The sequence below is a fragment of the Abrus precatorius genome, unplaced genomic scaffold, assembly GCF_003935025.1.
Source record: "Abrus precatorius isolate BTA unplaced genomic scaffold, Abrus_2018 Scaffold7, whole genome shotgun sequence".
Lineage (NCBI taxonomy): Eukaryota > Viridiplantae > Streptophyta > Magnoliopsida > Fabales > Fabaceae > Abrus > Abrus precatorius.
In genome coordinates, this window is record NW_020874417.1 from 2,279,667 (window position 1) to 2,290,850 (window position 11,184).

Below are 11,184 nucleotides of genomic sequence, written 5' to 3' on the forward strand. Positions count from 1 at the left end.
AGCTATGTATAAAAATGAAGGTCACTGAAAATATTTAATATATTTGAATAACATCACATGTTTCATGAACTAAAGAAAAGTATAAAATAGAGCATAGAAACGTGATTTGCATAAACAAAGCTGAATGGGGTACGCATGAATTTTGTTAAGAATGTGGGTTTCCTTAAAGCTTGTCAGGTATTTTTTTCTGCCATCTAAAAGAGATCTCATTTGAACAATTGAACTTGCCGCGCCTAATGGCTATGGCCTTGGAATTTGTTCACCTTTTCTGAAGGCCAAACTAGCATGGTGCCACTGCTTGCACCACAAATCAATCATTTTTTTCAAACTCTTCACTTTAATTCGATTCTCTTTCTCCCTTTGGCAATTTCTGTTCTGATTTATGCTTTGCTTTTTGGTGTTATGGCTTTGTCCCCACTCCACAAAAGACTATAAAAGTACATCATGTCTAGAACTCATATTCCTTAATTTCACCAGGGAGAAACGTTTTTACCATGTCTCCACCTTTTTAACTTGTTTATGTTATTTATATGTGAACCCGTGCATGCACTCATTATACCGGTTGAAATGGGGACCATAATAGGCAAGCAGAGACCTAACCTAATCTAGAGCAGGGTGGGTGAGACTGCTACTTACTGTTTCAATTTGAAGTTCATTTTAGAAGAAAGAAAAAAGAAAAAAGAAGCATAAAGATAAACATATAAAATGGAGGGGAAGGGTTGGTTCCCGTGAATTGAAATATTATAAGTTTGTGTCGGTGCAAAAGACACACGAGAGTAGCGTTTCGTGCTCTTTGCTTGATGATGATTGATCAACACTTACACACCACACACCATGTTGTTTGTTTTCTGCTTCCTCTGCTTCTGTACTTCTGTTCAAATATATTTTCATTGAATGTCTAAATATTTTACATAAAGTTTACAAAGAAAAATAAAAATGTCTAATATATTATAGACAATATTATCTTAACTAGATAAAAATTATTTTATTGTAAATTTATATCAATTTCTGATGACTTTCAAACATAAATTATTATAGACAATATTTTAAAAATATTATTTCTTATCTTTAATGAAATTCAAAATCAATTAATATATTAATATTTTAAAAATATTATTAAACTAAAAATAATTATTACAAGTATATAAATTGACAACATATTAATATATCACCTTTCATATATAATAAAAAAATATGTATAATCACATAATTTGTTCTTAACTGTCTAAACTATAAAATTAAAAAATTTTAGCGTCAATTATATTAATTTGGTATTATAAAAAAATAAATAATGACTTTTTACACAAGTGATATAATTTATAATGATATTTACTGATTTAGTGTAAATTTAATATAAGTCATAGTTCGAGTATAATATATACGTTTCAGCTTTAACTTTTGTCCAAATTGTATTTTTATTAACGACTTTATAATAATAATAATAATAGAAGCTTTGTATACGACTTTCGTTATAATTAATCTTTTTATTTGTTAAATGCAAACAATAATAATAGTATAGTTGATGTTAATAATGATAAAATATATTGCTTTTCTTATTAAAATAATAGTAAGTGTTATTGCAACATTTATTATATATTACCTTAATTATTAATTTTTTAAGAAAACTATCAAATTAGTTTATTAAAAATATAATAAATTATTATGATAATTAATTTACCAGTAAATTAAATAAAAAATTAATTATAATAGATATTATATATCATATATATATAGCAAAAGTCGTTAATTAAAAGTACCACTAGCAAAAAGTTAAAGCTAAGTACACTAATTTTCTAAAAAGGAATAAAATAAAACATAGATTAAATCCGTAAATATCATTACAATTTATATAATTTATATAAAAAAGTCCAAATAAATTAATAAATAATTATTAAAGAATATATAAATAATTGGTTATCTATTAATATCATTGCATATGTGAATTATTTATGAATAGGCATATTATAATAACAAAGAAGATAATTATTTTAATCTTGCCAATGAAATTAAATTGTTATTTTTAAAACTTTAATAAATAATTGCCAAATACTCCTTATATTGGGCCTTGTATGGACCAGATTCTTAGATTAATTTTTGTTCTAAGATTAATGGGCAGGATTTAATAGTCTAGCCCAAGATTTTATTGATTCATCGAGGCCTATCCCATACTGGGCCGGAAGAGTTTTTTAAAGATTTTTGGGATTAAATTTACCTTACCAGATTTATCCTCAGATTATAAAATAAACAAATAATGGTCAAACACATTTGAGATGATTTTTATCAAATAAAAAATAATAATTTATTAAGTTAATAAACAATATGCTAAAATATAATAAAAAAAAAATAAATTTATATATTTATTGTTTATATTTTTAAAATAAGGACGGGTCTTGCTGGATACACAACGACGAGACCCGAGTTTTGTGAGTTTGCTTCCATTTTCATGATTCTTAACGTACCCCCATCTGGAGGATTTCCCTCAGATCCCAACTCTGTGACATTCACTATGAACAACACCATTGCCATTCCCATTCCCATTTCTTCAACCCTCCAAATGCATTATGGAGACTCAGCTTATGCTTCTTCTTCTACTCTTTCTCTGCATCTCTCCGACTCCTTCCTTCTCCATCCACAATTTCCATCAAGCGTTAGTAACTTTTATTATTTGTTCAACACGCCTTCGACTTCATTCTCCTAATTCCACTATCTCGTTGCAATACGTTCACTGTTTTCCTCACTCACTCATTCGTTATGTGTATAACTAGTGTAACATTGTACTGTGTATATATTTCTATTTATTTGAACGTCGTGCACAATATTTTGAGATCGAGACATATTTATTGAGTTGTGGGAATTGTGATCATTTTTTGTTGTTGTTGTTGCTGCTTCTATTATACTTATTATTCTATTCTTACGCACGGTTTTAGTGACCTGGCTCTGAACTCTGAAGTGTATTTTACTTGTTGGTTTCAAGTTGGTGTAAGTTTCCCTTATTAATAGTCCAATTTCTGTGTGTGCAGCTTTCCCATTGTAGAGCCTGATCCTGGTCATACAAAACTTCGTCTTTCAAGAGAAGGTTTGGAGGCTATTGAGAGGATAACGAACCCCATTGCATCAGTGGCAGTATGTTTGACTGCAAATTAATGTTGTGTTATTTGTAATTTTGGATTTTACCTGATGTTTTCAGTATGAATTTTCATGAAGTCATGAACTATGGGATGGTCTGATTCGTGATGGAGGGATTAGCTGATATTTTGTTGATTAACGTTATCCATGTTGACAATTTGTTTTGTGTGTTTTTTGTTGAATGCTGATTGCTGTATGAGCACTTGCTCTTATTTGTTTGTTCTAACACTTTATAGGCAGCTGCATGCCAGCGGTTGATTCAAATTGTAACATGAATGTAAAGTTAAAAGGCGTTTAAAATCTTGCATGTGATACACAGCGTGACAATATAAACATATTTGAATGGATTGGTCTTTTATGAAACGTTACTCTTCTTTTCTTTCAGTTTTTCCTCTTCTTATTGTATCTTTTTGTCCTTTCTTGAATTGTTTCTATGTATTGTGGTTTTACTATAACAACCTATATTATTGGTAACCCTTTTTGAATATTACTTTGATTACTTTGATTAGTGTTTCATAAGGAAGTAAAATTGGGCAGTATTGAAGAAATGTTGTTAGTTTATTGTTTACCCGTCATAGGCTTGGCTTTTGTCATTTATGGTTGTTTTTTTGTCAGGTGATTGGGCCGTATCGTTCTGGAAAATCTTTTTTGCTTAATCAACTCCTCTCTCTTTCTTGTGATGAAGGTGTATATTTTATAGCTACTAGAGTTTACCCTTATTATCCACATTTTAAGATTTATTTTGGGCGTACTTGTTTGAAAGGCTCACTGTGAAATGTATTTTTTTTTTTTTTTAAGGGTTTGGTGTTGGGCACATGCGTGACACCAAAACAAAAGGTACATGGGGATTGACATTATTCTTATGGATATGCTCAATTGGTTTTAGCTATAATATTTTACTATCTATTTTTCTTTTTAATCTTTTGGTTCACATCTTCAGGAATATGGGTATGGGGAACACCTATAGAGTTGGATATTGATGGAGTAAGAACATCTGTCTTTTACCTAGATACAGAAGGATTTGAAAGTGTTGGGAAGTCCAGTGTATATGACGATCGGTAATTGCTTTCTGATCATGCATTGTGTGTTCTGGGTTGAATGCTTGAATTGTATATAATTTTTGTGTTTGCTTCTGCAGGATATTTGCTCTGGCAACTGTCTTGAGTTCTGTTCTCATATATAATTTGCCTGAGACGGTTAGTTATTGTATTTGTCCTCTCTCTCAATTTCTTGTTCATTGCTGTTGTTTATCTTGTTGTCATGTTAAATGGGCAAAAGAACAAATTCCTTCATTTGGAGTTTGACAAGTGTTGACTGCTGAGTATAATGTTGGTGGTAATTTATTAGAATTGATGGGGATTTAGTTCACTTTAGAAGAAAAAGCAAGGAGTTTATTTGTTTATAAGAAAATTAAGGGAATAAATTTACATAACTTCATAATTTGTATTGAATTTAGAAGGGGAGATTTAAGATAGAGTTACTAATTGGAGAAGAGAATATTTTAGAGAGCTATAATGAACAAAGAGCTATTGAGGACTATGTTTTAGATATGATGAAAGTTTTTGCACGATCATGTGGGTAAGAACAAGCAACTTCAAGTCACGCCAATGGAGGAATGTTCAGAGGAAAGTGGGTGCTGGGTTGCTGTAGGGTTTTTCTTTTCTTGAAATTTATCTGGAGGACTAGTTGACACTTCATTCTTTTTTGGGTGTGTGTGTGTGTGGGGGGGGGGACACTTGGACCAAAATATCAATAGTTGGTTAGTCAGAATGGACTCTGTAAGTTGACAACTGTATCAACATCTGGTTAATTAGTTAGAACAGTGGACACTATATAAAGAATAGGAGGGAAATAAAAGAGGGTTTAGACTTGGAATAGAAATTTGGGGAGATAGAGAGCCAGGTCTCTCCAATACCGGAAACAGAAGGAGGAAGGGCTGATTCTGCAATAAATTCTATCTGGTCACCCTACAGTAAACAAATGTTGGATTACCTCTTGGCTTTGGTCCAATATGCACAGATCAATTTTCTTTAATCAATTTCAATTTACTTGGTAGAGACTGAATAATCTTGAAGTTCTCAACCAGCATATCTCATTATAATTATTTTCTTGGCCAAATTTTTGTGTATTCAGATACGTGAAGCTGATATCTCCCGACTCTCTTTTGCGGTTGAACTTGCTGAAGAATTTTATGGAAGGTTTGGATCTTTATGAACTTTTTTATCAATACTGGTTTGAATTATCGATATTGCTCATCCTGTCCTTTTAACATGCCTTTAAAATCCTCTCTTTTTGGGGATAAACTATGGTTACTAACTTGTTTGTTTAATTTGCAAATTATGCACATCCTAAATTTGCGACTGCGGTATGTTGAGCAGAGTGAAGGTAAGCTGGTGGCCTTAATAGTGCCACCATTGATCTAATCTTTCTTTCTATTATTTATAAACATTTTCTTATGTAAAATTTGTCATTGATAATTGATTTTTGTTTGAATTTCAAATATTTTATAGGGTCAAGATGTTGCATTTGAACCTGCTAAGCTTTTATGGCTCATCCAACGTGATTTTCTGCGTATGTTAGTAAATATTTTCCTTGCTTGTCATCCATTTTCCCTGCCTCCCGCCTACCATCCCATTAAATGTTTTGGTCACTGATGAATTCTAGGCTTTGCATCTCTTACTGCTGCACTTGCCCATTATTATAGATATAATAAAATCATTCACAAGTTCTCACCTAATGAATTAAGCTTTAGGATGTTTGGTTCTTGATGTGATATTAGGTCCTCTAAAATTAAGTGATAAAAAAATTGATCCTTGCAGTCCATTCTTCTAAGTTGAATTTCAACATATGGTCAGATAGGTTTGTGCATTGACCATGCTTCAAGGCCAAAGTGCTCTTGCATGAGCCGGCCAGTTAGTTGTCCTTGACATCTATCATGTTCACTTTATTGGATGCTGTCATTTTCCTTAATTGTATGCAGAAGGAAAATCGGTGCAACAAATGGTGACTGAAGCTCTTAGACGAGTCCCGAATACTGATGGTTAGTACCATTTCTTGCATCTGTGGATAAAATTTAGGACAAAACTTTAGTGCGGCTCCTCATATACCTTTGGTGCTGTTTTTTTAATTAAAATTAGAGTTTCTCCTCAGTTATCTGTGAAAACTTTAAATGCCAGCCTTTTACCAAGGCGTAACAATAATTTTTATTGAAAAACAAAATCAAAAGTACTTAATGAACTGTAGCCAAGTTTTGTTCTAAAGTTTACCTTTTAAACAGTATGATTTTCCATTTGTTTTAAAGCAAATGATCTGATGGAAGGCTTTGTTTACTATTTAATTGCAGGGGACAAAAATATTGAAATGGTATTTATCTTCTGGAATTCAATTAGCAATTATCAGTAGAGTATTGATAATCTGGAATTGAATATTTTTTAATACTAAAGGTTAACTTCGTCAGATCAATCACATTCGGGACTCCTTGGCTATTATGGGTGACGACAGCACTGCCTTTAGCTTACCACAAGTATGTCTGATCCCTTATTTCAAAATTTCTATTATTCCTTATCCTGTCAACCATTATCTGGGTTTCTTTTTCCAGATTTCAGTTATATGGTTCTTTGAGTTTAAATAAAATGATAGGAAAATGGAACTTATACATTGATTTCCACAGAAGAGTGCATGATTTTTAACTGTCATTGTAGCAAATCCTCTTGTCATCATCTATATGGCAAAGACCAGTGACGTTTCTTAGTTATCTGACATTAGCATGTTGCCTGAGAGGTTTTCTTCATACCATCACAGCAAAAGTCTTCTGTATTCTGCTGGAGGACAAATTAATGACTGTTCATTCCACTGTCAAGATTTGGGATTAGAAGCTAGAAATTGGAAATGGTGGTCCTCTTAGTGCCTAAACCTGGCTTGCATTTAATAATAATCCACCATAAATTATGGTTAATTAGTTTTCATATTTTATACGTGCTAGTATAGGTACATACCCATTTTCCTTCCCCATTGTGTTGCTTCTTTCTTACTGCTGCTCAGTTCTAAACTGTATTCGAGAAACACCAATGGTGGGTTAAGGCATTTGAGTTATTTGTTTGTATGGTCATTTAACTCTATTAAGCTTTTCATATAATTGGAAATATTTCTTGATAGAAAGTCTTGTAATATTAGAATGTAGTCTTTGATTTTTATTAAAACCATTGCTTTTGTTGATCTAACTGATTGTTGAAATTGGACCTTAACAGCCACATCTCCAGCGGACAAAGCTTTGTGATATGAAGGATGTTGAGCTTGATCAATTATATGTCAAAAGAAGGGAGCAATTGAAAGAGCTTGTTGCTAGCATTGTCTCTCCAAAGATTGTACAGGGAAAGACTCTAAATGGGAAGGAGTTTGTCTCCTTCCTGGAACAGGTACTTAGTTTTGGGTGTTCCTATTAAAGGAGGAAAATCATAATTAGGTGTGGAGTAAAACATTGAAACAATTTTCCACAGAGTGATACGTGTTTCTTTAACTAATAATCCATGGAGAACCTTTACAGAAAACTCTGCATGTTCCCTGATCTCATAATTATTGTTCAATAAAATCAGCAGACCAATCAAGCAGGACAACATATGGCTGAATCTTATACAGTGCTTTACTTCTCTTCATGTCGTTTATCTCATTGTTGGTTTTCTTTTTGAAAAGATTAAAATTGGTTGTGGAGCAGTTTTACTTTTGGTTTTAAGTTTTTGTGGAGACATAATGGAATGACAAATAATGTAAATAGTTAAAACTGAATTTTTAATTTGTCTTCTGCAATTATTATTATCATCATTGGTGAGAGTAGAATTTATTTGTTCCTAGTAATACTTTAACTTCGACACTAAACAGGGGAGCTCATAATTTTACTTTTTTCAATTTCTCTTGTAATAAAATTCTTATTTTGTGAATATTTTGCTATTGTTGGCTCTAATATAGTTAGATTGAGGCTACTGAATGCACAATTGAAATATGATAATGCTTTGGATGTGACTTCAGTCTGTGCATCTCCATCGCACCCTTTTGATTTTGACATTTCAAATTTAGATACTTGAAGCCTTGAACAAAGGAGAGATTCCATCAACAGGCTCTCTTGTCGACGTTTTCAACAAGGGTATTCTTGAGCAATGTCTTAAGTTATACAGTGAAAAGATGGCAACATTGGATCTACCTCTTTCAGAGGAATCTCTGCAAGAGACCCATGATAGGTCTAGGGATGAAGTCATGCACGGCTTTGATCGGCAGCATTTTGGCCGTCACCATGCTAAGAAATCAATTATGCAACTGGATGAAGAAATACAGAGGGTATTGTTTGAAATATTTTAGTTGATTTCAAGCTCAAAATATCATTGACTTATTGTGTATTCAGTTGGCATCTAAATTTATACTACCAAAAGCTAGTTCAATGATTTTCTTATGAAATATATTTTTATGATTTTAGTTTTAAACTACCAAGGTTCTTTGCAAACTTAAATAAATTCCCATACCATGGTATTTGATATGTTTGGAAGATCCTGTGTATGATTTTTTATCCTGTTTGAGAATCATGTCTGACTAGAGAATACCATTGACCTTGTGGCTGATTGGGTCATACCATTGAGTGTACAGTGGGTACGTCAGAAGAGTGAAATCAATAGCATAAGTTTTGAAGGTTATGTACATCTTAAGCTTCTATACATCAATGTCTGATGATATCTGCATTATATTCGTGGATTTGGTCATTTTTGCTCTGCACTCCTTTGGTCTTGGAATTTGAATATGATGATTTGAACCTAAAGTTTGTTGGGGAAACTGATGCAGGTGTATAAGAATGTTGTTTTGCAAAACGAGTATCAATCTTCAAAGCTCTGCGAAGCACTGTACATCAGATGTGAAGACAAAATGGATCAGCTTCAAGTGCTGAGACTTCCTTCCTTGGCAAAATTTGATGCAGGTTTCCTTCAATGCAATCGTAGTTTTGAGCATGAATGTGTTGGACCTTCAAAAACAAATTATGAACAACGCATGATGAAGGTCTAATACAATAACAGTGGTTTGCCTTTTGTAATCTATTACCTGTGGGACATACACTTTGTTATTACTATCTCTTTGTGTTTACGTGAAAGTTGGAGTTCACAGGGCCTCAGCTCAGTACATAAAAATGATTTTATACTGTGTCTCTGAGTATCTCTATTCTTGTGGATATGTAACAGTAATCCTTATATATTCCAAATTAACTTTTGTTTTTGCTGTACAGTGCAGTTATTTAAATTTTCACATGAAAAATTGAATTTCCTAATTCTTCATGAAGTATTATGCTACTTCATGATTTTTCCTGAATTGAAACTGGTTCAAATGCTTATTGTGCGTTGGTGTAACAAATGGATATGCAGATGTTGGGGAAGTCCCGATCTCTATTTATAAAGGAGTACAACCACAGGCTTTTCAATTGGTTGGTGGCCTTCTCCCTGATTATGGTAGTGATTGGCCGCTTTATTATAAAATTCATTTTGATTGAAATTGGAGCATGGGCACTCTTTATATTTTTGGAGACATACACAAGGATGTTTTGGTCAGCAGAATCACTTTACTATAACCCTGTTTGGCATTTTATAGTTACCACTTGGGAAACTCTTGTTTACAGCCCGATCTTGGATCTTGACAGGTAATTTGAACTTTTTCCTATGGCAACTTCGAACTGAATTTAAGATTATTAAAACCTTTGCATCAGTTGCTTTTGAAATGCATTTTACATATGATTGTTTGGGTGGTATTAGTACAGTTGATGTTGAACTTCTACAATTTGATTCTTGTATCTCACATAATGACTTATTGAAAACGTTAATGGCCAAGTAAAACCAAGGGGTGACCAACATGTGAATGCGCTTGTTTTCGTGTTTTTCTTGTCTAAATTCCACCTTGTTTCCATTTTATGTTTAATATTCATGTTTATTCTTGTTGAAATTCTGAGTGCAATCGGTCCCATATTTCTTCATAACCATGGTCAGTTGTCACTTAGTTATGAATAATTATGAGAATGTACTGAATTCGGATATTTTCATATTGTAATATAATAATTTTGGTGACGAAAACAGATGGGCTATTCCTCTCGGTGTAATGCTGTCATTATTTATTCTTTATTGGCGGTGTTATGGGAAAGGGAAATATGGATCCCACTCGTGGCTATTACCTTTATACAGGAGCAATAACAATGGTCCTAATCGACCACGAACAGACTAATTCGTGACGATGATTGCAATTGCAGACATGTTTCATGAATTTGCATACCGCTCAGCAATTCATCCTGTATGGCGAGTTTTTTTATTTTTTGTACACGGAGCTTGCTTGCCTCATTTTCATCTTAAAAAAAGGTTCTTATTCAGAGTGTAAATAGGAACAGGTTTCAAAAACACAAGAAAAAAAGGTGAACAGTGGGTTATTGACGTGTTCAGTAGCTTCTACCACTTTAGGTCCTCCAACATGTTATCTGTTGCCAGAATGGCACTGTATATTGATTTACTTGTGTATTATTTTATACTATGATAGAACTTACATGCAATTCTGTAGGTGTCGTTTGTGCTATTTATTAATTAAAATATGTAACTCATAATAAACTATTTTTAACAAAAATACAACTTTTTGAACATTAAAAAATCCCATAACAAAAATTACAGAATCAGTAGTTAACCCATAATTGAAAAAAGAGGCAACTTTACTACTGCACATTTCTGTCTATATTCAATCGAAAATGAATTACCTGAAGGAACAGGAGCAACGAGATGAATCTAATGATCGTTCTCTCTTTGTTGAAGCACGGAAGTGTCATGCTGTTGTTGGACATGTTTTTGAGATTAATATTTTTTGGACATTTCTCATTACATGTCTACTTTAAAAATTATTTTTTGTCGGCTCAGATATATAAGATGACTCTTTAATATAGACATACAGAATATAATTTTTTTTAACTTTTAAAAAATTTGGGTTAAAATATAATGTAATATATCAACAAAATAATGCTTTGGTTGAAAAATAAGTGCAACATGGGTTCAATACTTG

General features: G+C 32.5%; 1 protein-coding gene across 1 annotated transcript; it reads left to right on the forward strand.

Annotated features, from left to right (window-relative positions):
- The first annotated feature begins 2,416 nt into the window (after positions 1–2,416).
- On the forward strand, positions 2,417–10,683 carry LOC113872626 (guanylate-binding protein 4-like). The gene is made up of 17 exons (XM_027510324.1): positions 2,417–2,647; positions 3,021–3,123; positions 3,742–3,811; positions 3,925–3,963; positions 4,067–4,184; positions 4,265–4,322; positions 5,260–5,324; positions 5,505–5,511; positions 5,637–5,697; positions 6,107–6,166; positions 6,470–6,489; positions 6,584–6,649; positions 7,374–7,541; positions 8,197–8,454; positions 8,950–9,162; positions 9,522–9,793; positions 10,224–10,683. The coding sequence occupies exons 1-17, from the start codon at positions 2,562–2,564 to the stop codon at positions 10,366–10,368; spliced, it is 1,809 nt and encodes a 602-aa protein (XP_027366125.1). The 5' UTR covers positions 2,417–2,561; the 3' UTR covers positions 10,369–10,683.
- The last annotated feature ends 501 nt before the right edge of the window (positions 10,684–11,184 follow it).

Bases quoted from the DNA above. Each gene is read 5' to 3' on its own strand.
- LOC113872626 (XM_027510324.1), top strand. From the start codon at position 2,562: ATGGAGACTCAGCTTATGCTTCTTCTTCTACTCTTTCTCTGCATCTCT. The intron at 4,323-5,259 runs GTTAGTTATTGT...TTGTGTATTCAG, and splicing joins TATATAATTTGCCTGAGACG to ATACGTGAAGCTGATATCTC. The intron at 7,542-8,196 runs GTACTTAGTTTT...TTTCAAATTTAG, and splicing joins TTGTCTCCTTCCTGGAACAG to ATACTTGAAGCCTTGAACAA.